At 38.6% G+C, this 26,182-nt stretch overlaps 1 protein-coding gene across 1 annotated transcript in view; it reads right to left on the reverse strand.

Annotated features, from left to right (window-relative positions):
- Positions 1-2,894: 2,894 nt before the first annotated feature.
- The window catches only part of XKR6 (XK related 6), a 438,476-nt gene continuing 415,188 nt past the window's right edge, over positions 2,895-26,182 (reverse strand). Inside the window, exon 3 of the mRNA XM_053709539.1 lies at positions 2,895-3,859. Within this exon, the coding sequence (XP_053565514.1) occupies positions 2,895-3,859 (965 nt within the window). The remainder of the gene's footprint in view (positions 3,860-26,182) is intronic.

The following is a 26,182-nucleotide window of genomic DNA, read 5'->3' on the forward strand; positions in this document are numbered from 1 at the left end:
CAAAGCACATTTGAAACTAGAAGTGAATTTAAAAGTGTTGTAAAATTATTTGCTTTATCTGAATCATGCAAGTTTAATTTTCTATCCATTTAAAAATAATGATTTCTTCTATCGCACTTTACTCACTCTAAATTGCAATTATGTATTAGATGAATCAGTTTACAGTAAAACAGTGCTATATTTCATACGGGGGATCGTTTCCAATTGTTTCTTCTATGGGGCAAATTGTTTCAACAGTTTTGCAATAAGGGGCCATAAAACTGTAGAAATTGGAAAAATGTTTATCCCAATGAACTGACTTAGTTATGACAACCATATTGGCAATAACCTTTTGTATTCAAAGGGACAAAGTATATTTTTAAAAATAATATTCATTTTTAAATCTGGAGAAGTGAAGAATTGATAAAGGCTGACATTTAGAATGACTTTAACAACATGTGCTGTCTTTTGCCAAAAAAAACAAACAAAAAAAACAATTACTACACATTATTCACGACTCATATAACTTACATCTACAATTGCTCCAGACACATTCATATTTTCATTTGAAATTTCTCACAAATTTCCCAGAGATTTTTTTGCAATATACAAATGTAATTAAACCGTTCATTTTTGTCTTGCAATGTCTCAAAAACAGTGGTATTAAAAGGAAGCTTATTTCAGAGTCATATCATGTACCTCGATATAAAACTCTGAAATAATTAATACTTGCACTCAGATAATAGATAATTAATTAATGCCAATAAAGTCTGCATTGTACTTTAAAACAAATAAATTGGCTACAATTTTCAAAAGCATATGGAAGAAAATTTGAGACAGTTTAGTAACATAGCCCTACTATGATAATGACTCCAAGATTAATCCTAAATACCGGATAGAAAGAAAAACGCATCATGTTTATCTACTGTAACATCTGGTGAAAATCAATTTTATTCAAGGACCCCAAAAATATCCCAATCTTTCTTCTTTTTTTTTTCTCTCATCACTTTTATTTATAAAAAAAATAGACTTTTCTCTGCTCAGGATATTGGGGTATTTGGTAAGTTTTCTTAAATGAAGCTAAGGAATGTTTGGTTCAAAGTCGAACATTTTACTAGTAAATATTTGGTATTTGACTATAAACTCATTGTTTCTCTGGTGGAACAGAAAATTCTCACAACCCTTCTCAGAGTTGTGTTAGGTATATTCAGGCAAATATATTGTCCACTCCACCATACGTACTAAACATTTGTACTTTGTTGCATACAAATGAAACCATATGTTACTTAACAAACAAAAAAATACAAAAACAGGGACGTAATATAAAAGCCGTTAAGGAGGATTGCCTTCAGATAATTCTACACAGGTTTGCACCATGATTAACCGTTTCCGGAATAGAAACCTTGCAAATGCACACACAAAAAGACTAACAGTATTTACTTAAATATACTCTATATATATGTATATATATTTTTTACTTTTGTTTTGTTTTGTTTTTGTTGTGCCAAGTAGAGCGAATGTGGGATTGAAAAGATGCCCTAAATCAAGGTGTTTTTTTGTTTGTTTTTTTAAAGGAGCAATACTCTGAATTACAAAATAACATTTTGGTGTTCCTAAAACAAAGCTTTCATTAACGATTCCAGTTCCACACAAGAAGCATATGCTGTGTTTACATATCAAAGGAAAAAAATAACTGAATAATCACAATTTGATAGGCCCAAACACACAGAATAGCCTTTCAAGCTTCACATAAAAGTATTATCTTGTAGATTTGCAGGTAAACCAAAGTAGCAGCTGTCTTTGATTCTGTCATATACACGTTATACAAATAAAAATACAGTGTATGTTCACTGCAGTTCTAAAATGCACCAAGTGATGTGAAGGGCTTTTAGCCAATCACAACTCAAAAAAGTACAAAGCACCAGTAATTGTTGTATATTCTCTTTGTCAGAGGATTTCAACCTACTTATAACTTGTAGTAAAACAAAAACAGAAAAAAATAAACATAGCACTAAAGACCACTTTAAGGCTCAGATTGAACAAGAGACATATATAGGACCCTAGTGGATTATTGTAACACACGGTGCACTCCACACAGCCTTAAAATTTATGTTGTAATTTTGCCAGTCACCAATCAAGTATTGTGCCTTTAAATTTTCTTTCTTTTTGCTACTATGCTGAGTTTTATTATTACTGAATATTAAACGAAGATAACTGTTGTTTTTTGGTGTTTGAATTGTTGGTTATTTTTTTTTTTTTGGAAGTAAAAATGATATAAACTATGTGAATTCAGTGCAAATGGAATACAGCTGAGCATCACATAGCACTTCTAGTTTATCTCATTTGACTTTAACCCTTAAGTTACTGTACAGTTCAGCAGCAAAAGGGTTAATAGACCAACCTAAAATGTGCATCCCTGTTGTGAAAAGTCACATTTGTCATGTGCTTCTCAGTTTTACTCCACACCATGACCCAAAAATAGTCAAACGGAAGGCTTGATAGTTTCCTGACTGTATAACCACCAATTTTGCATTAGAGAGGTGACAGTACTTAATGAAACTCAGCACCAAAGGGCGTAAGGCAGTTGAAGGTTAGTTTGTTCTATCAGCACCAATCCCATAAATTCTCTACACTTGGTGTATAATGTATAAAACCTTTGAATGGAGAATTCTTCTCTCCACCCTGGATCATAGTATGGATGTTTCAATACTGTTTCTTGACTGTAAAACACCAAAGAATAGTCTTCTTTTTGTTTTTACTTACAAAACATAGAGAATATCTTTGTATACATACACAATTAGAAATGAAGCTCTTCACAAGCTTTCTTTCATTGTGTTCTTTTTTGTTGTTGTTTGTAATATTCAATGAGCTATATTTATCGTAAACAAAAATAAGGTTCTTCTGTACTTGGAATATTAGAGAGAAGACTCGTATTGTAGTAACTCATACAAGAGAGGACCATCTCTGTATCTTATACCTACAGCTGTGGGGGTGATGTACTGAAGAATGTTGATAGTCCTTCTTAACCGTCTGTCTACAAAGTGAGCATCCCAGGCTGGATATCTTTTTCTTGGCATGTCAATCTTTATGAGGGGCCCTTCAGGATAATAAGGACGCCCAGATGGAGTGGATGGCACAGATGGTCTCACCTGGAAAACGGGCAAGCATGTGTCAGCGGTTAAGTCATCCTGTTGCTCCGTAACCGCTCTGGTAGGCGTAGCCTGGGCCCCCCGGTACCCTGGGGTTTGAGGTGCCATAGGCTCAACATCAGGGGGCAAAGGAATGCCCCAGAGCAGCTCGGCGCAACAGGAGCTGGCAAATATTTTAGCTCGTGGCCCCATAGGATGCAGTACACCATAATATAAGAGCATGAATGCTATCCCAGCAGCAAAACTAATAAAAACACAACACAGTGCTGGCACGACATATGAGTCAGTTGTGTCAGGATCTCTGTATAAATACCAAAGGAACGTCAAGGCAGCATTCTCTGTCAGAATAACAGTGTAATAAGCAAACATTCTATATCGAGTCCGGCCTTCTTTGACGTTAAACCAGCAGAAAATGTACACAATTCCTACCACCATGTTGAAAAGGATCTCCTCCCACTTAGACATACAGAAGTCTGTCCCACCGTGAATGATCCAGAAAGCCATGACGCACCAGTGGACCACTACAAAGATCCCAAAGTAGAGCTGGAAGATTGAAGCAAAGAGGGCAAAAGATATAACTCTGGATGATATGGTGAAAAGTCGCCAGAAGAGATGGATGAGCGCCCCTCTGTAGCTCATGCTCTTCTTGTCATCCCTGGAGTCCCGTAGGAGCTTGTGATAGGAGGCTAGCACCCAAGCAAGGGACATCAGGGAGGCCACAGAGGAAACACCTGTCAGAAGACAGTCAAACAACAGGCATAGCGTGATTACATCATTTCAGTACTCACCATTATTAGGAATCAGATTGTCTGGGGAAAAGTAGAGAAGAAAGAGATGCAAGATTTAAAAAGTACGCTACTTTATTTTACAATTGCACACACTTATTTTAAAAGTGTACAACTGCATGTAAATGTCCTTACATATTGTGTGTGAAGGGTATAGTTATAAAAGTGACAACTGTCGGTTTCTTCTCCATGAAAAGTCCACAAAATCTAATCCTGGTATTTAAAGTAAAAGAGTAAACAAACGCTAGAGGTAAATTTCTTGTTAGTTATACCGCTAGCAGCAGTAGTGCCCACAAGGGACCCTCATTTGCTAGTTTGAGAGGTAATATTAAGCTTTTTAACTCTGTATGTATATTTAATGTTTCATGTTTTGGTGTATTACCAAAAAATATTGTTTTTGTCCATTTCATTTTTGTTCTCTTTATATTAAAATGTTACTAGTTTTCAACAGCTAAGGATTAGTTATATCTGATTTCAAGGACCTGATTGTCTATATTTGTTTTAATTTTTTTTTTTTAAACGGATTAATGGGGGGGGGGGAATCACCAAAAAATAAAAAAATGTGATCAGTGACTTTCAAAGCATATACAAGTAGGGACACTTTACTATACTAGTATTTTATTTAAGTATTTATCTATTTATTTATTTATTTTTCATTTATTGCCTCTCAAAGTAAGTACAATATATCAGCACATTAAATAAAAATGCCAAAAGTTTTAAGTCAAATGCCAACAAGATTAATACAATACATTCCAGACCTTTTTTGTTATAAAATATCCTTTTAAATTAAAATGAAACAACAATAAAAGGAATTGGGTTAACTTCAAAAAGCCGCTCTTCCACCACTTCTGACTGCACCTAACACAAAAGGAGCACTAAACACAGAATTACATAATTAATACATGCATAATAAAAAGACAATGCAAAAGCAATTGAACTGGATTTCAAATGAGTAGCAGATTTTTTTTCTGACAAATGTTAGTTACATTTTCTTTCCTAATGCATCATGTGACAGCTATCAGCCAATCATAAAATGCATATACGTATATCCTGTGAATCTTGCACATGCTCAGAACTGGTGCCTCAGGAAATGTGCAAATTTAGATAATGGAAGTGAATTTGACTTGCTCTATCTGAATCATTAAACTTTAATTTTGAATTGAGATTTTATTTAATTTTAACATTAATATTAATATTTAATTTTGACATTTTTACTTACATACTTTGCAATATACTTTCATTATTTATTTTGCCTTATTTTCATGCAGTATAGCTCTGAAAACGGTTTATTTTCTAATTCTCAGGCCGGGAAATGTACACTGGAGACTTTTCAAGGCTAAACTCTGCTACATACCTGTGTCCATAATTGCCTACAACACATACAAGCTGTAAAAACAATGCACTTTGTATTACCATAATGACCGAGACTAGCATTGTTGTCTGCAGACTCAAGCCCAGATGGGCTGCTCCAATAAAGCAAGTAGTAGGTGGAGTTTCGCTATTTAAAAACAATTGCAGCCAACAAGATGTTAATTTGTTTGGAGTTGGCTGACGTTATTCTATAGTAAGACACAATAAATATCTTGCAATTGCAAGGTGTTTACTGCCTCTTTAAAGGGACATTAAACACTAATTAAATGCTAGATAGAATGAAGCATTCAATTAAAAGATTAGTCTGAGAATAACATGTAGATGTGTTTTTTAATGTTTCATAAGTTGTTAAAATATTGACAAAATAAGTGTAAAGTTTTAGGGGGCGCATTATCAAGCTCTGTGTTTCTGGCGAGCCTTCAGGCTCGCCGGAAACAGAAGTTATGAAGCAACTCCATATCCTGTCTGCCTGCTCTGAGGAGGCGGACAGACATCGCCGGAAATCAACCCGATTAAATACGATCGGGTTGATTGACACCCCCTGCTAGTGGCTGATTGGCCACAAATCTTCAGGGGGCGGCATCGCACTAGCAGTTAACAAGAACTGCTGGTGCAATGATAAATGCCGAGAGCGTATGCTGTCGGCATTTATCGATGTGCAGCGGACATAATCTGCAATATCGGATCATGTCCGCTCACACCTTCTTAAATATGCCCCTTAGTGTCTATAAAACAATGGGAGCTGCCATGTTGTAACTTAGGTTACCTTCTCTGCTGTGGCCAATTAGGCACAGTTATAAATAGGTCACTTGAGTGTGCAGCTAATGGCTGTGTGCAATATAACAGTGTTCTGCACTTCCATTTTTAACAGGAACTTAAATGCTCACAATTTCAGAATGGAATTACAGGAAAAGGGGACAAAATAAATAATGAAAATATATTGCAGAGTTCTGTTTTATGTGCGGGTAAAGTTAGATATCAGGTAATCCTAGGATTACCCGGGTAAAGCTGACATTACCCCAGTGGCTGTGGGTAAAGCCCAATATGTAAGATAGACATATACACAGAACTATGTATTTATGAATAAATAGAACATATTCTGCTATGTGAAGAATATTGGATGTGAAATATTCATATTTTCATGTAAGGTTAACGCACATGAGAATATGCGATCAGTTTTGCTCGCGAGTAAGGTTTTTTTCCACTTTTTTTGCTCTATTGACTTCTATGGGTGAGTATATTAATGCAATATTCTAAGTTCGTCTTTTTGCGTGCATCGGGTTAGCGTGAGAGTGACATTTTTACTTTAAACTTGTAATACGAGCGCTACTTGAGGCGCAAAAAGCTTACTTCTAGCGGAGTCAATGTTCGAGCGGGAGCGTTAAATACCGCTCCACTTGTAATCTGGCCCTTATTGTTTAATGTCCCTTCAAGTAGTACTGTTAAGAATTGTTGCAAACATAGCAGCTTTTTTTATATTTCCTTCTCAAAAGATACATGTATGTCACAATAAAAATAAATAAATAGAATTTATAAGTAAAGTCACTATTTTATAAAATCCTTTAACATAATGTGGTGCATCTAAATTCTTGGAATTTGTAGATAATAATGAAGCAGGCTGTACACACGGCCTGGTATTATTCCATGGATGTAATAGAGCGTTCAGAGTATCATGTTATCTGACAGTAAGAGAATCATCAGATAACCCTTGTACCACTAATTGTTAGAATGGTCAGAGCATGGGAGAGTATATATATCTTAGGGTTAAATTATTATATTTGGGCTATGTAATTAATTTTCTGAAATAGTGAAAAAAAACTAAAAAATTCTAGCGTAGGTGCAGAATCAGCAAATGCAATGTTGCATTTCCATAGTTGAAGAGTTATCAACCAATCATTTTTTGGCTGAGTAGAAATGGAGCAGACATCTCAGGTAGGAAAGTTCCGATTATCCTAACTTGTGAAGGTATAATCTAGATTTTATTAAAGACACAGAGACGAGTATTTTGCATATCTTTCTTTTACTACTCATATGCAGCATTTAAAAGTAATGATACAGAAGTAAATGAATCCAACATTAAAACAATAAGAATAACACAGAGTTAACATAAGTAACCAATGCAATGAATACTTTGGAAAACACAGAAAAAATGGACCAATAAGATGAGTCATAGCTTCCATAAGCTGTCCAATACGTACCCCAACTTCCTCTTTCTTGTCTGATGCTGAAAAACCAAAAATTAAAAATTACAGATGAAAGTTCCAACATGAGAAGAAAAACCAACAGAAGAATCAAAATCCAGCCGGAAATGAAGAAACTTCTTTTAATCCCATGACGAAGAGATGAAGGAAGCAAATAGGATTCTTTGAACCAGGAGAAGAGATTATACCTTAACAAGTTAGGATAATCGGAATTTCATTACAAGACCAGAGACTCATATTTTGCTAGTTTAAAGCAACTAACACAATAAATTATTAGCTGGATGATGAATGGGCTTGAAATAAAACTGTTTGAAAATAGAGTCTGAAGACCAATCAGCAGAAATTAAAATGTGTTGTAAAGGAGCAGCTTTTAGAAAAGCTTTAGAAGCAGCTGAACCTCTAACAGAATGGGCAGAAAAAAATTAAATATCAATACCAGCCTCTTTCATAACCCATTTCACCCAGCGAGAAATAGAAGTATTAGTAACAGTAGCATGAGGAGGAATAAAGGAGATAAAAAGTTGATTAGAAGAAGATCTTAAGAGAGCAGTTTTAGACTCATACTCTTTAAGACATTTAACAACAGAAAGAGAAGGTTCAGAAGGCAAGTATGGATAGAATATGGAAGAAGAAAAAGTTTTAGTTCTGCGAGATAAGAAAAAAGTGGGACCTTCAGGAGAGAGAAGTTTAGAATTAAAATCTAAAGCACCAACATCAGAAACTCTACGGAAAGAAATAAGTAATAATAAGATAGCTAACTTAGCAGAAAGTTGTTTCAAAGAAGGTAAATTATTAGAAGGCCAAGATTTGAAAAGGGAAAAAATCTTTTCCACGTCCCAGAAAGAATTATATACAGGTAGCCCTCAGTTTACGCCGGGGTTAGGTTCCAGAAGGAATGGTTGTAAATCGAAACAGTTGAAAATTGAAACCCAGTTTATAATGTAAGTCAATGGGAAGTGAGGGAGTTGGGTTCCAGGCCCCTCTCAAAATTGGCATAAGTAACACCTAATACATTATTTTTAAAGCTTTGAAATGAAGACTTTAAATGCTAAACAGCATTATGAACAGTATCAAATAATCACACAACACAGAATATATAATTAAACTATATAATTAAACTTAAAGTTAAATGAACAAAAACATTTGCTAAACTGCATTATAAACCTAATAAAATAATCACAAATCACAGACTTTACTTGCATTTTTCTGCAAACAGTTCTTTCTATGCATTCCAATCTGGACTGATTTATAGACAGGAAGATCTTGTTCCTTTGCAATCTGCTCGATAGCTCAGGTCTGGTTAAATTGATTAATTTCAGCTTGCTTGGCTTGCATATCTTTGCTGCAACACAAGGGGACAGCTCCACATACTGGCTATTTTAATCAATGCACTGCTTCTCAATGCTTTTCAATAGCAGTCACATGACTAAAAAAAAGGTTGTTATTCGGAAACGGTGCAAATTCAACCGTTGTAAACCGAGGGCCACCTGTATTTAGGAATAGGAGGAGTTTAAGTCTAATGGCTTTTAAAAGTCTACAAATAAGGGGATGTTGACCAATAGGAAAATTATTTAATAAAACATGTTTGCCTGAAATAGCTGAACGATACAAATTGACGGATCTGTAAGCTAAACCTGATTCAAAAAGACGTTAAGAAATTAATAATGTTACTTATATCAGCTGAAAGGGGATCCATGTTCCTAACCATGCACCAGCTAGACCACTTTGACCATGCATAAAAATCGGATTTTCGGGTGCCTGGAGCCCAAGATTCTCGCATGAGAGTCTTAGCTCCTTCAGAAAGTCCTTCAAGAGGAGAGGAATCCCCAAAATTGACCAATCGATGAGACGAAGGGAGTCTTGAAGAATGAAATCATGAAAATCTCCTTCTGGATTGGTTAACAAATGTGGAAGGTGAGGGAGAAGAATATGGAGTTTAAAGGACATTTCCAGAAGTGCAGTGTACCATGGTTGAGTTGGCCAAAGGGGGGTTATTAAAAAAAGAGAAATTTTGTCCCTGTGAACCGCTGAAATTGTTCTCAAAATCATTGAGAAGGGGGCAAAAGCATAGGCTCCTTGAGGAGGCCAGAGTTGAAGAAAAGCATCGATTGCCGCTGCTTCTGGATCTGGTCTCCAACTGAAGTAGGGAAGAATTTGGAAATTCAGACAAGACGCAAAAAGATTGAAAATTAAGGGACCTCTGAGGTGGGACAGAGAAAGGAAGACATCTCTGTCGAGACTCCAATTGCTGGAATCCACCAGAAAACGAGACCCAATCCGCTGCTGTGTTTGAAAAACCTGGAATATATTCTGCTTTCACAGAAATATTCCTGTCTAAACACAGATGAATGAACTCTTTGGTAATATTGGAAAGATCTCTGGACTTCGTTCCCCCCAAGCAGTTTAGATATCGAACTGCAGTGATATTGTCCATGCAAAGCAAAATGGTAACTGGAGAAGAATTCCTCACAAAACTCTTGATATCGAAAGAACCCGCTAGCAGTTCTAAACAATTTATATGGAATTTCTCCTTCAGAGGCCACTTTCCTCCTGTGATGGAAGGATCGCAACGAGCACCCCAGCCGAACCTATTGGCGTCGGATTCGATTACAAGGTCCGGAGAATTGCCGAAAATAACTCTCCCGTTCCAAGCCTCCATATGAGAAAGCCACCAGGAGAGTTCCTCCTTGGCCTCTGGAGAAAGTTGAATTAAATGAGAATAATAAAACCCTTTCTGTAAATGGCAGATTTTGAGAAGTTGCAATTCCCGATAGTGAACGGGGGCAGGAAATATAGCCTGAATAGAGGATGAAAGTAACCCCACTATTCTGGCTATATTCCTGATAGGAGTGAATTGAGCTGAGAGAGTACAAGATATTTCTTTCTTGATATTTTTTATTTTGTCCGGAGGTAAACTGAGAATGGCTTTGGAAGTATCTATGGTGAAACCCAGAAAGACCAGAGACTGAGTAGCAATCAGGACAAATTTTCTGTTTGTTTATTATGAAACCTAGAATATCCAGAAGATGAATGGTAAGGGATAAATGATTTTGAAGAGAAATAAAATTCTGGTTCATAATCAGAATATCGTCTAGGTAAATAATTAGACGGACTTCTCTGAGTCTTAACCAGGCCATAACTGGTTTTAATAATTTCGTAAAAATCCAAGGAGCTTGTCAGGGTGCCAGGAATCAGATTTTTTATTGGAAGGCACACGAAGGTTCAAGTTGCGGGAGGACAGCCAAACCCTCTCACCAACCTGGTAGGAAGGTGCGGGCAGATGGCTACGATCAGCCTGGAACTTTTGGCACTGCATAGAATGATAAAGGCAATCCTGAATCTGCACCCACGTGGAACAGAGTTGCTGGAGATGCTCCTCCAAAGCCGGAATTCCCTGAGACATTAATGAATAGGGCAACAAGGATGGCTGAAACCCATAATTCGTCATGAATGGGGATAACTGGGAGGAAGCATTAATAGCATTATTACGAGCAAACGCTGTCCAAGGCAACAGTTCAGACCAATTGTTGTGGTGATCTGAGACATAGCAACGGAGGAACTGTTCCAGAGCTTTATTAGACCGTTTTGCAGCCCCATTGGATTGATGGTGATATGCCGAGGAGAAGGAAAGCTGGATCCCCATTTGAGCACAAAAGGAATGCCAAAATCTGGAGACAAACTGGCTACCCCGGTCCGAGACTATCTCCTTGGGTAACCCATGTAAATGGAAGACTTCCTGGGCAAAAATTGAAGCAAGCTCCTGAACAGTAGGCAAATACTTCAATGGAATGCAAGGTGACATTTTAGAAAAACGGTCAACCACCAATAATATAACAGTATTACCATTGGAAACAGGGAGCTCGACAATGAAGTCCATGGAAAGATGTGTCTAAGGACGCTCACCATAAGCAATAGGTTGAAGAAAACCCACAGGTAGACGTTGAGCAGTCTTATTCTGTGCACAGACTGAGCAGGAGGCAACATCAGAATGAAGACCTGGCCACCAGAATTGTCGAGTGACAGACTAAATCATTTGGTTTTTGCCCGGGTGACCTGCGGCTTTAGGATAGTGGTAAGTGTGAAATAGTTTAGTTCGAAGATTCTCAGGTACAAAGCACTCTCAAGTTTCTCAGGAGGTGCATTGGTTTGTGCAGCCAGGATCTCCTCCCCTAAGGGAGAAGTCAAATTAGTACGTATGGTGGCCAAAATATGGTCAGGAGGTATAACTGGAATAGGTACAGACTCCTCCTTGGACAGAGGCGAAAATTGACGAGAGAGGGCATCAGCCCTAACATTCTTACTACCAGGCAGGTAGGAGACCACATAATTAAATAGCGCCCATCTGGCCTGTCGGGGCGACAAACGTTTTGCTTCTGATAGATAAGTCAAATTCTTATGGTCAGTATGAATGAGCCCTAGTACACTAGTACCCTCGAGAAGGTGCCTCCATTCCATGAGTACCAAAATTATGGCCAGTAATTCCCTGTCGCTAATTTCATAATTGCACTCCACCGGAGACAATTTCTTAGAGAAGAAACCGCACGGATGCAAGGAACCATCAGGAATAGGACGTTGAGACACCTACTCCAGGCTCAGATGCATCAACCTCAAGAACAAAAGGCAGTACAGAGTTAGGATGAGCCAGAACTGGAGTGGCAGCAAAAGCAGTCTTAAGACTCTCAAAATCCTTATTGGCAATAGGTGACCGATGGACTGGATCATTCTCCTTACGGGTCATGTCAGTGATAGGTTTGACCAAGGAAGAAAAGTTTTTAATAAACTTCCTATAGTAATTGGCAAAGCTCATAAAATGTTGAATATAGCGAAGACCAACTGGGCGAGGCCACTGCAGGACTGCAGACAACTTGTCAGGATCCATAGAGAACCCTGCAACGGAGATTACATAACCTAGAAAGGTTACATGAGTCTGATGGAACTCACATTTCTTGAGTTTACAAAACAGGCCATTCTCACGTAGTCTCTGAAGTACCCGTGTAACATCAGAATGATAAGCCTCAAGAGTGGGTGAGTGTATGAGGATATCATCTAAGTACACCACAACACACTGTTGCAACATATCTTGTAGAACATCATTAATAAATTTCTGGAAAACAGCTGGAGCATTACATAGGCCAAAGGGCATTACAAGATACTCATAATGGATGCTCCTGGTGTTAAATGCTGTTTTCGAGTCGTGGCCCTCCTTAATTCTAACAAGATTGTATGCTGCTCTCAAATCAAGTTTAGAAAAGACCGTAGCTACCTTGAGGTGGTCAAAGAGTTCCGCAATGAGCGGAATAGGTTAAGTATTCTTAATGGTAAGATGATTAAGACCCCTATAATCGATGCATGGTCTTAACTCGCCACCCTTTTTCTTCACAAAGAAGAAGCCAGCCCCTGCAGGAAAGCAGGATTTGCGGATGATCACCCCTGACAGAGCATCGGCAACATACTCCTCCATAGCACAATTCTCTGCAACTGAGAGAGGGTAAACCCAGCCTGAGGAGGAATGGCTCCGGGTTGCAGGTCTATGGAACAATCGTAAGACTGGTGAGGAGGCAATGTACAGGCACACACCTTGTCAAAAATGTCTTGTAATCTTGTAACTCTCGGTACTCCTCAGGCAATTGAGATACCGAAGAAGTGCAAAGGACTTTGACTGGTTTCCGAAGACAAGTGGAAATACATTGAGGAGACCACAACAAAATTTCGGACCTACGCCAGTCGAGACTGGGATTGTGCTTTTGGAGCCAGGGATAACCCAGAAAAACTGGAAAATGCAGAGAGTTAATCACCTGAAACTGTAGGATTTCAAAATGGAGAGCCCCAACAGCCATAGATAACGGAGTGGTTTCGTGAGTAATGAGTGTAAGCTGAAGAGGCCTGCCATCAATGGCCTCAATAGCAAGCAGAACGGACCGAGGCAATACATGAATGGAGAGCTGTGACACAAAAGCACTGTCAATGAAATAGCCCACAGCACCGGAGTCAACAAGAGCCTGGGTGACTATGGCGGAATCCACCCAGGAAAGGACAACCATGACCAAAGATTTCTCCTTTAGCAGTTCCGGGGACGAGTATAAACCACCCAAGGTCTGCCCCCGACAGGACCCTAGGTGCGAGCGTTTAACCGGCCTGTGTAGGACAAAACTTTAAAAGGTGGCCCTGTAACCCGCAATAGAGACAGAGCCCCTCCCTACTCCTAAAGGCCCTCTCCGCTGAGGAGAGACGCGTAAATCCCAACTGCATCGGCACAGCAGTACCTGGTGACTTGGGACCAGGAGACATGAGAGGAGAGGGAGGCATGGGTGGGAACGACAACATAGGAGACAATGGTACAGGAGACCTCCGCAAGCGCTCCTTAAAAGAGGGCCTCTCTCTGAGTCTGATGTCAATTTGGATTAAAAAAGGCACCAAAGCCTCGAGATCCTCTGGTAAATCTCTGGCAGCAACTTTATCTTTAATCACATCAGAAAGCCCATGAAAGAAGGCGGCAACAAGGGCTTCATTGTTCCAACCAACCTCTGCGGCAAGCGTACGGAACTCAATGGCATACTGAGCAACAGATCGCGTACCTTGATGAATGGACATGAGTCGTTTGGCAGCAGAGGAGGAGCGAGCCGGAACATCAAATACCCTTCGAAAAGGAGGCCACAAATTCAGGGTAATTAGAAATCACAGGTTTATTAGTCTCCCACAAGGGATTAGCCCAGGCAAGGGCCGTGTCAGAGAGTAAAGAGATGAGAAATCCCACCTTAGCTCTGTCAGAGGGAAACGCCTGAGTTAACATCTCAAACTAAATGCTCACCTGGTTCAAAAACCCTCTGCACTGATTAGGATCACCTCCATAATGCTGAAGTAGAGGTGCAGAACCGGACATGCTCCTGTTAGGACTAGGTACAGCAGTGGAATCAGGAGCAGCCATATCTTGTGGGACACTCTGGTCCAAATGTGCAGTGCGAGTTAGCAGGGTTTGCAGGGCTAGTGCAAATTGATCCAAGCGGTGATTCTGTTCCTCAATCCTGGAAATGATTGTAGGTAAAGGTGGATTATTAGCACCATCAGGATTCATGGCCCTTGCGTAATGTCAGGGCACCAGGAATCAGACTGAGACAAGAAGTGCAAAAATAATCACACCTTTATTAATAACAAAAATAATAAAAAGTCCATAAGTCAAATAACAAGCCAGGAGTCAAAACCAGAGCTGGTAGTCAGATGAGCTGAGTCAGGAGCCAAAGCGAGTAGTCAGACGAGCCAGAATCAGGAACAAGGAAAACAGCAAAGTCAGGAACAAGCCAGGGATCAGGAACCAGAAGAAAAAGTTAGAAATTTCTGATGCTCCGGTGCTATAGGAACGGTCAGATAAGCATCTGTCAGATCTAAGCGAATTAACCAATCGTTTTCTCTGAGGCAATCTCTTAGAAGATGAATTCCTTCCATCTTGAAATGATGATAGGAAACAAAAGCGTTTAGATCTATTAAATTTATGACAAGGCGGAATTGACCGTTTTTCTTTTTTTACAAGAAAATGATTGCTGAAGAATAGATCCTGAGAAAAATTGACATTTTGAATGGTTTGTTTTTGAAAAAGTTGAAATTTCTGATTGAACCAGAATTTGATCTTCTTTTGAAAATTGAATGGGACAAGGTCTTAATATTTTAACAGGAGGGGAAGAAAATTCTATCAAAACACCTTGAACTGTTTGAAGAATCCAAGGATCTGAAGTTACTTGTCATATCTACTACGCCTTTAAGGATTTCTAGTAATCATATTTGCACCTCCCTATATAAACTCCTCCTCTCCAGCTACTAATTGCTTGGTATTTTGTTTCATAGCAGACAAGTATTCCTAGCCCTATCCATTTTGGATTCTACTTTGCTAAAGTTATTTAAGCTGACCTTTTTCTTATTCAAACCTGTACTGTGGTACAGAAGTGATTCAAAACTCTTTGCCTAGTTGGTCACTGTTTTATTAAGGAAGTGTTTTTCTTCAGAATCCTGCATTTCCAGCTTGCCTGTGATTCAGCCCCTGTGAATTCAACTCTCAGCCCTCAGAACCGGCTCTGCTGCATCCCTCTGGCTCCACTGATCTACTCAGCAACTCCCCTTACAAGTTTGCAAGTATACTTACCAGCATTCATACCTACTTACCTATTGTGGTGATTGTTGATTTTGACTTGTACATATTTTATCCTCAAACTCTTGTAAATAATTTCTCTGTGTCTCAGTTTATTTCACGGAGCTCCAACTTTGAGATTTGTGACATCATCGTCTGCTCTCAGGAAACCACTCCCTCTCTCCATGCTGATTATTTGTAAACAAGCAGTCGGCTTGTAACAAGATCCTGACTCTCATCAGTCTCCAAATTGCCTAGTCTAAATGAATTATGATATGCTATGGTAACTGTTACTTTGTTGCATGTTACTCTGAGTATTGGAAGTATCCTTAAAGCAACAGTAACCTATACTTTATAGTTGCAGTTTTACAGCACTAAATCCAGCAGTCTATGATGAGATTCTGTATTCTCAGGTTTACATATTGTATGAGAATCATATTTGAGACTGCATGGTTAGACAGACTATTACATTACTAGACTCCAATTTTGAGCAAAAATATCTGCCACCAAGATTTTCTGGGGAAGAAGGAAATGGAAAAATTATTTCCAGGGGGACGAGATCTTGCCCTGGATCGCTGACCCCTTTGGAGCCAAGGTCTGGAACGAGACGGGAACAACTGGGAAGTAGAGGGATCTTGAAAAACACAATTTATGCTTACCTGATAAATTTATTTCTCTTGTGGTGTATCCAGTCCACGTATCATCCATTACTTGTGGGATATTCTCATTCCCAACAGGAAGTTGCAAGAGGACACCCACAGCAGAGCTGTAATATAGCTCCTCCCCTAACTGTCATAGCCAGTCATTCGACCGAAAACAAGCCGAGAAAGGAGGAACCATAGGGTGCAGTGGTTACTGTAGTTTAAATTTAAAAATTACCTGCCTTAAAATGACAGGGCGGGCCGTGGACTGGATACACCACAAGAGAAATAAATTTATCAGGTAAGCATAAATTGTGTTTTCTCTTGTAAGGTGTATCAAGTCCACGGATCATCCATTACTTGTGGGATACCAATACCAAAGCTAAAGTACACGGATGAAGGGAGGGACAAGGCAGGAACTTAAATGGAAGGAACCACTGCCCGTAAAACCTCTCTCCCAAATATAGCCTCCGAAGAAGCAAAAGTATCAAATTTGTAAAATTTTGAAAAAATATGAAGCGAAGACCAAGTCGTCGCCTTGCAAATCTGATCAAAAGAAGCCTCATTTTTAAAGGCCCAAGTGGAAGCCACAGCTCTAGTGGAATGAGCTGTAATCCTTTCAGGAGGTTGCTGTCCAGCAGTTTCATAGGCTAAGCGGATTAAGCTTCTTAGTCAAAAAGAAAAAGAGGTTGCCGAAGCCTTTTGACCTCTGCTCTGTCCAGAGTAGACAATAAACAAAGCAGATGTTTGACGAAAATCTTTAGTAGCTTGTAAGTAAAACTTTAAAGCACGGACCACGCCCAAATTGTGTAACACAAGGATGGAACAACAATCTCTTGATTGATATTCTTGTTAGATACCACCTTAGGTAAGAACCCAGGTTTGGTACGCAGGACTACCTTATCCGTATGAAAAATCAGTTAAGGAGAATCACATTGTAAGGCAGATAGCTCAGAGACTCTACGAGCCGAGGAAATAGCTACCAAAAAAAGAACTTTCCAAGATAAAAGCTTGATATCTATGGAATGAAGAGGTTCAAACGGAACTCCTTGAAGAACCTTAAGAACCAAGTTTAAGCTCCATGGTGGAGCAACAGGTTTAAACACAGGCTTGATTCTAACTAAAGCCTGACAAAATGCCTGAACGTTTCGGAACATCTGCCAGACGCTTAACTAGCTGACAATCCTTTTTCCAAACCTTCTTGGAGAAAAGATAATATCCTAGCAATCCTGACCTTACTCCATGAGTAACCCTTGGATTCACACCAATAAAGATATCTACGCCATACCTTATGGTAAATTTTCCTGGTGACAGGCTTTCGTGCCTGTCTTAAGGTATCAATAACTGACTTGGAGAAGCCACGCTTTGATAAAATCAAGCGTTCAATCTCCAGGCAGTCAGCCTCAGAGAAATTAGATTTGGATGGTTGAAAAGACCCTGAAGTAGAAGGTCCTGTTTCAGAGGCAGAGACCATGGTGGAAAGGATGACATGTCCACTAGATCTGCATACCAGGTCCTGCGTGGCCACGCAGGTGCTATCAGAATCACCGATGCTCTCTCCTTCTTGAGCTTGGCAATCAGTCGAGGGAGCAGAGGAAACGGTGGAAACACATAAGCCAGGTTGAAAGACCAGGGCGCTGCTAGAGCATCTATCAGTGTCGCCTTGGGATCCCTGGACCTGGATCCGTAACACGGAAGCTTGGCGTTCTGGCGAGACACCATTAGATCCAGTTCTGGTTTGCCCCAACGATGAATCAGTTGTGCAAATGCCTCCGGATGGAGTTCCCACTCTCCCGGATGAAAAGTCTGACGACTTAGAAAATCCAGTGCTCTACACCTGGGATATGGATAGCTGATAGGTGGCAAGAGTGAATCTCTGCCCAGCAAATTATTTTTGAAACTTCTAACATCTCTAGGGAACTTCTCGTTCCCCCTTGATGGTTGATGTAAGCTACAGTTGTGATATTGTCCGACTGAAATCTGATGTACCTCAGAGTTGCTAACTGAGGCCAAGCCTGAAGAGCCTTGAATATCGCTCTTAGTTCCAGAATATTTAATGGAAGGAGAGACTCCTCCTTAGTCCACGATCCCTGAGCCTTCAGGGAGTTCCAGACTGCACCCCAACCTAGAAGGCTGGCATCTGTCATAAAAATTGTCCAATCTGGCCTGCGAAAGGTCATACCTTTGGACAGATGGACCGAGATAGCCACCAGAGAAGAGAATCCCTGGTCTCTTGGTCCAGATTCAGTTGAGGGGACAAATCTGTGTAATCCCCGCTCCACTGACTGAGCATGCATAGTTGCAGCGGTCTGAGATGTAAGCGTGCAAACGGCACTATGTCCATTGCGGCTACCATTAAGCTGATTACTTCCATACACTGAACCACCAAAGGGCGCGGAATGGAATGAAGAACCCGGCAGGAATTTAGAAGCTTTGATAACCTGGACTCCGTCAGGTGAATTTTCATTTCTACAGAATCTATCAGAGTCCCTAGAAAGGAAACTCTTGTGAGTGGGGATAGAGAACTCTTTTCCTCGTTCACTTTCCACCCATGCGACCACAGAAATGCCAGTTCTACGTCCGTATGAGACTTGGCAATTTGGAAGTTTGACGCCTGTATCAGGATGTCGTCTAAATAAGGGGCTACTGCTATGCCCCGTGGCCTTAGGACCGCCATAAGTGACCCTAGAACCTTTGTAAAGATTCTTGGGGCTGTAGCTAATTCCAAGGGAAGAGCTACAACTGGTAATGCCTGTATTAAAAGGCAAACCTGAGAAACCGATGATGATCTTTGTGTATCGGAATGTGAAGATAAGCATCCTTTAGATCCACTGTAGTCATATATTGACCCTCCTGGATCAGTGGTAGGATGGTACGAATAGTTTCCATCTTGAACAACGGAACTTTGAGGAATTTGTTTAAGATCTTTAGATCCAAAATTGGTCTGAAGGTTCCCTCTTTTCTGGGAACCACAAACAGATTTGAGTAAAAACCCTGTCCCTGTTCCTCCTTTGGAACTGGATGGATCACTCCCATAACTAGGAGGACTCGTACACAGTGTAAGAATGCCTCTCTCTTTATCTGGTGTGCAGATAATTGTGAAAGGTGAAATCTCGCTTTTGGGGGGGAAGCTTTGAAGTCCAGAAGATATCCCTGGGATATAATTTCCAACGCCCAGGGATACTGAACATCTCTTGCCCACGCCTGGTCAAAGAGTGAAAGTCTGCCCCCTACTAGATCCGTTCCCGGATAGGGGGCCGTTCCTTCATGCTGTCTTAGAGGCAGCAGCATCCTTTTTTACCTGCTTACCTTTTTTCCATGTCAGGTTTGGTCTCCAGATCGTCTTGGATTGAGCAAAAGTTCCCTCTTGTTTATTATTAGAGGAAGTTGATGCCGCATTTTGCCTTAAAGTTTTGAAAGGCACGAAAATTAGACTGTCGGCATAACTTCCCCCTCGTCAGATTCCTATGGTGATACATTTTTTAACCTCTTAAGGACATATGATGGAATTTTTCCGTCATAAAACAATTGAGCAAACTGAAAGCTGTGTCTTTAAAGGGTTAAAGACAGAAAATGATCTTTATTGCATAAAATGAAATCAGTACATTTGGTACACATTCTAAGAGGGGGTTCCACCATGGCTTTTAAACATAATAAACAAGGAGTTTCTTCTATGTCAGACATGTTTATACAGAATAGCAATGAGACTAGCAAGCTTTGAAAACACTTTAAATCAAGTTAACAAGCAAATATAAAAAACGGTACTGTGCCTTTAAGAGAAACAAATTTTGTCAGAATTTGAAAAACAGTGAAAAAATGCAGTAAATCAAACGAAATTTTTACAGTGTGTTTAATAGGCTAACAGAGCAGTGCACCCACTTGCAAATGGATGATTAACCCCTTAGTTCAAAAAACGGATCAAAAAAACAAAATAGACGTTTTTTAACAGTCACAACCAACTGCCACAGCAAGCTGTGGCCCTACCTTCCCCAATAAACGACTTTGGAAAGCCTTTGGGCCCTTTAGAGATGTCCTATAGCATTCAGAGGGCCTTTGAGGGAAGCTGGATGTCACAGTTTATAATTTTAACTGCACCAACTGTAACTTTTATACTACAACAGTGGAAATTGTTTCTAGTCAAAATTTAAGCCAGCCATGTGGAAAAAACTAGGCCCCAATAAAGTTTTATCACCAAAGCATATATAAAAACGATTAAACATACCAGCAAACGTTTTATATTGTAAATATCATAAGGGTATTACCCCTGGGAGTAAGCATGATACCAGTCGTTATTAAATCACTGTATTCAGGCTTAACTTTCATTAATCCGGTATCAGCAGCATTTTCTAGTGTTTTCCATCTCTAGAAAAAATTATAACTGCACATACCTGATAGCAGAATAAACTGCACGCCATTCTCTTGCTGAAGTTACCTCATCTGTGTAATCCCCTCAGACATATGTGAGAATAGCAATGGATCTTAGTTACAACCTGCTAAGATCATAGAAACCTCAGGCAGATTCTTCTTCTATTTACTGCCTGAGATAAAATAGCACAACTCCGGTACTATTTAAAAATAACAAACTTTTGATTGAAGAAAATAAACTAGCTATATTTAACCACTCTCTCCTACAACGTCCTTGCTTGTTGAGAGTTGCAAGAGAATGACTGGGTATGACAGTTAGGGGAGGAGCTATATTACAGCTCTGCTGTGGGTGTCCTCTTGCAACTTCCTGTTGGGAATGAGAATATCCCACAAGTAATGGATGATCCGTGGACTGGATACACCTTACAAGAGAAAGATTGTTGGAAATGTTGTTGATATTGGAATTGAGGTCTTGATTGATAATTTAGGCGGCCAGGAAAGCAACCCCTACCTTTCCCGGGCCTGTCAGAAAAAATCTTACTGAAGTTCTTACCTGATTTAAATTTGAAAAAGTATTAATATAATTATTAAGATCTTTTAGAAAAATGTCCCCAAAAAGAAGACCATTAGAGTCAGAATCTAATTAGTTTACGGCATTGTCACAAATTTTAGGGTCTATTTTATGTAGAATATTCTTTCTAAGTTCAATAATCATAGCTGTGTTAGTATTTCCTATGAAGGAGAGAAGTCTTTGTACCCATTCTCTAACCAAAAAGGGGTCAAGAGAGGAATTCTCAATAACAGCCTGCTCAGAGATTTGAAATAGGGCCAACAGAATGTATAAAAGTTTGTCTTGGCATGTTTTCCATGCCCTATCCATGCCTTTCTTAACCTTATAACCGGGGAACCTATAAATGTAATAATTTTTGGATCAATTTCAGGAGTAATACAGGCATTGTTGGGAAGAAGGGGACGAGGGCATTCAGCTCTCATTTTGTTACGGGCATCTTTTTTGCGAGGATTTTTAATTGGAAATTAATAAAAGCTACATCTAAAGAGGGGCACCACTCAGAAGATTTGGGGTGATGTAAATCATCTGTCCAAAATCTGGGATTACCAAGGCAGTCAAAAAATTTAGAATTCTCTTTTTTTAGAAGATTTTGATTTTTTAAGAGATTTCTTTATTTTTTTAGGTTTAGGGGAATCTGAGTCTGGAGACAAATGATCAGATAAATCCTCAAAATCAGAATTAGATAGTTCTTCAGTAGAAGAATCAGCATTAGATGATAATACTACTTTCTTAGGTTTTTTCATAGTTAAAGTCTCAGTATTTTTTTGATCCCATATGTAACCCCTTGGGATTAGGGGGAGGTTTTGCGGATGTTTTTCTTCCTTTACCGCCAGGAATTGAAGTGTCAGCAAGAGTCTGACGAGACTTTGAAAGTAATTTTTTACTAGCCAAAACAGAAACAGAACAAGGCCTTTTCCTTTTAAAAACAGTTTTTGGATTAGGCTGTTGAGATAGGAGATTTGACATGTGAGACATCATTTTGCCCATAGAATTATCAATCATCATTTGCACAGGCTGTGCAGTTAAGGGTTTATTTGACTCAGTAGCTTGAGACATATTTATGAAAAAATAAATAAAATGAAAGAAAAACAGATAAGAACTTCAGTTACAATAAATATCTTAAATAAACAACAGTTAAAATACAAATGAATTTTCCTTCAGACCGTTTCTTTTTATAAAAAAAGTCTACAAGCAAATAGATAATATATAGTTTTGCCTCCACCTAGTGGTTATATAACACAAATATAACAGGGGTTATGAGGAAACAAAGTATACTAAAAGTATCCGGTCACTAGACACGGAGAAGAGGAGTAACCAGCCGTTATGTGAAGAATAAAATTTTTTGACGTCAGAGGGTGGGAAAAGGAGGCGGGAAGAAGAGAGAGAAGAATGTGACGTCACAAGGTGGCGAGCGGCCGCTCGAGACTGAGCCAACTGCTAGAAGGAAAGTAAAAGGGAAAGGGAGGTGGAGAAGATTAAAAATACTAAATTACACACAGAGACAGATGGGTAGTGTTGCGATAGATACCATAAACAAGAAAAACATAATAACAACCAAAAAATAAAAAGGGGGGATTTATTATGAATAAAATAATAAAAATAATAGAAAAACTGAAATAAATAAACTGGAAGTAGTGAATAAAGGTAGTAATTCCAAATTAATGACAAAAAAGGGAAAAAAGACGTAAAATATATTAACATAAAAAATATATAAGCGCAATAAAAATGACTTATCCTGCTGCGAGCAGCAAAAGAAAGAGGAAGTTGGGGAACGTATTGGACAGTTTATGGAAGCTATGACTCATCTTATTGGTCCATTTTTATTTTTTCTGTGTTTTCCAAAGTATCCATTTTATTAGTTACTTATGTTAACTCTGTGTTATCCTTATATTTTTAATGTTGGATTCATTTACTTCTGTATCATTAATTTTAAATGCTGCATATGAGTAGTAAAAGAAAGATATGCAAAGTATGAGTCTCTGGTCTTGTAATAACATTAGGATGACCATGTGTTGGTAAAAACAGTGAACAGTAAAAAAATGAATTGGACATGATCTTTGGAGGTATCTCATGGACTACGGCAGTGATGGACAACTTCCTAGCACATGCAGGCTGCAGATCAATATTTAGAAGTTTTAAGGGCCCTATATAAATTTATGTCTTAAGACACCAATAATAATATATTTCCTAAAAATGTCCAGCAGTAAACGGCCAGACTTATGTAAGGTTGACAAATACCGTTTTCCTGCCTTGTTTGCCCACCCACCAGAAGTCTCCAGAGCTAACATTTTAAGTTTTCCCAGGGCCACAAAAATTATGGACACATAATTTAGTTCTGCTTTCCCCCAGGGGCCACATGTGGCCCTCAGTTTACCAGTTGGCCTTTCATGCTCTAGGGCATAAGCTAAACATATTAGTAATATAGGGTAACCTGATGCATTTTCAGTAGATGCAGGTTTGGAGACGATTATACATTTTATTGAAATATCTGTATTATATGATAATATAAGGAGTTATTCCTATTTATGAAAGTCTTCCTCAATTTGCGCTAAAACTTGATTTAAGGTTTACTTCTAGCAGATATAAGGGTAAGCTGAGATAATTATTTTTTAGATCAAATGTTACCTTTTAAAGAAAATATGTTTATATTGCAGATTTGTTTTCCTTTATGAACCTTACATGGTTTTGACTTGGTGGTGTTGATTTTATATCCCGAGGAGTTAATTAATTTATAGTGTCTAATATCCTCCTTGCATGATGTGAGTAAATGCAAGAGACATATCCCTTAAAAGCCTCTTGGTTCTTTCTTTATTATCTCCTGTGCTGTGGCCAGTTAGCGACAGATGTGAGAGAGACATCAAGCCTCAATTTTTTCATTACATGATTCAGATATAGTATACCAATTTTTTTAATTTGCCATAATCTTTTTTGAAAAGCATACCTAGGTAGGGAGTGTGCACATGTCTGTAGCTCTATATGGTGACAGTTTTGAAAGAATACTCTTAAAGGGTCATTAAATACAATAGAACTGCATATTGAACAAGGTCATAAGAAAAAAAACAATGTGATAGATCAATTTTGAATGAACAGTAGATTTTTTATCTGACACATTTTGTAATTTAATTCTGTTTGCTAGCCTCCTTATGTCATGTGACAGTCATGAGCCAATCACAGACTTATGTATACACTGTGAGCTCTTACACATACTCAGTACTAGCTGGTGTCTCAGAAAGTGTGCATATAAAAGGAACACACACAATTTCATAATGAAAGTAAATTGGAAAGTCTCTTAAAATAGTATGCTGACTGGTTTTCAAACCTGTCCTCAGGCCTCCCCAACGGGCCAGATTTTCAGGATTACCTTGGGCTAGAGAAGGTAAAATAACCATGTTTACTAATCAGCTGATTATTTCACCTGTGCTCCTGTTCAGAGATCCCCACGGTCTGGCCTGCTAGGGAGGTCTGAGGACAGATTTGAAAACCAGTGTTCTATCTGAATCATGAAAATGTAATTTTTACTCTAATGTGCTTTATACAGTCTTAAACACTTTTGAACACTAGATGGCAGCAGAGTTTACACAATGTATAACGTAAAAAGCATTCTTGCAAGACTAGAACTGAAAGCACAGTCAGCAATGAATACCTTTGGATTAGTTGCATACAAACATGCATATGGGTGCTCTATTTATCAAGATCCAGATGTAGCTTGCAACTACAATTTAAGAAGCAGCGGTATTTAGACATTTGTTTAGGATGTCTGACAAGCCCTGGCAATGGTACGAAAGTGCGGGGGGGGGGGGGGATTATATCTACTAACAGATTCTTGTCCTCCTTTCTCCTTTTAGTGTAATCCTATTATTATTATTATTATTATTATTATTATAATACAACAGTCCACTCACATCTTTATAAATGGGGCTGATAGTGTCAGTTTCACTATCAATTTTATCAGCTTTAATATAAAACAAAAATTATGAATTCAATGTCCCTTTTATTTTTATTTTATTGTTTATCTCTCTCTAGAGCAATGAAGCTTTGGCAGAGTAACACTGCTTAACATGGCTCCAGCTTTAGAAAAAATAGGTCAGTGTGGGCAGTGATTTTATAAATTTCAGAAGATTTAAATTTTAACCTGAAAGATGGTTTAAATATCTAAACATCACATAAATCCAAAAAATGAACACTTCTCATAAATATGCAATCTTGCATTTAAACTGGTAGATAAGTTCTGTTGGTGATTAGTAAAATTGCTTTTAAGATAAGATGCACTACACGGGTACAGCTTCCTGCAGCTATAATTGTTACATTAACTGCTGTTTGTACATATATAGCAGGATGTTTGGTAATATTGCCATGCTCTGCAGTTTTGTTACAATTCAGTCTTACAGAAGCTGACATTCTAGGTTGATGATGAGTGCAACAGCTATATACAGAAGCATACACCTGTCATCACTATACTGCACATTAATATGTCATAATCCTAGAGAACAGAGCATTAGAGTCAAAAAGTGTGTGGGTGAGCTGTAAAATGCTTAGCAGTATTTATTCCATTTATAGTTTTCTTTATTTATTTAAAGTGATGGTAAACTTTAGCTAATCAAATGCCATATATGTAATATTTTCCTTATAACAATGTTATGCCGTCCCACTGAGATAAACTCTTTTTTTTAAAATGACAATTCCAATGAACACCCAATTAGTGTGTGTGTCGTGTGACACTCTTGAAGTCCAGTCCTTTGAAAGCCCTTAGGAAGCCTATGTAGAGAGTGGGTGTGACTGCTCTCTGTTACAGCCCAGTCAAAAGAGGAAAATGTAGGGGGACAGAGGAACAGAAGATACCATTATAAATATATTTTATTATAAAATAACTATGGTTTTCCTTGTGCACTAATATATTTTTTATTGCACCTTTCTTAAAGTCTGAAATTTACTATCACTTTAAATAGGGATAACCTGAAATTTCCAAGTAAAAGAAGGGTGCTTCCTCAATCCAATTAATTAGAA

The sequence above is a fragment of the Bombina bombina genome, chromosome 4 (genome assembly GCF_027579735.1).
Source record: "Bombina bombina isolate aBomBom1 chromosome 4, aBomBom1.pri, whole genome shotgun sequence".
In the NCBI taxonomy this organism is placed as follows: Eukaryota; Metazoa; Chordata; class Amphibia; order Anura; family Bombinatoridae; genus Bombina; species Bombina bombina.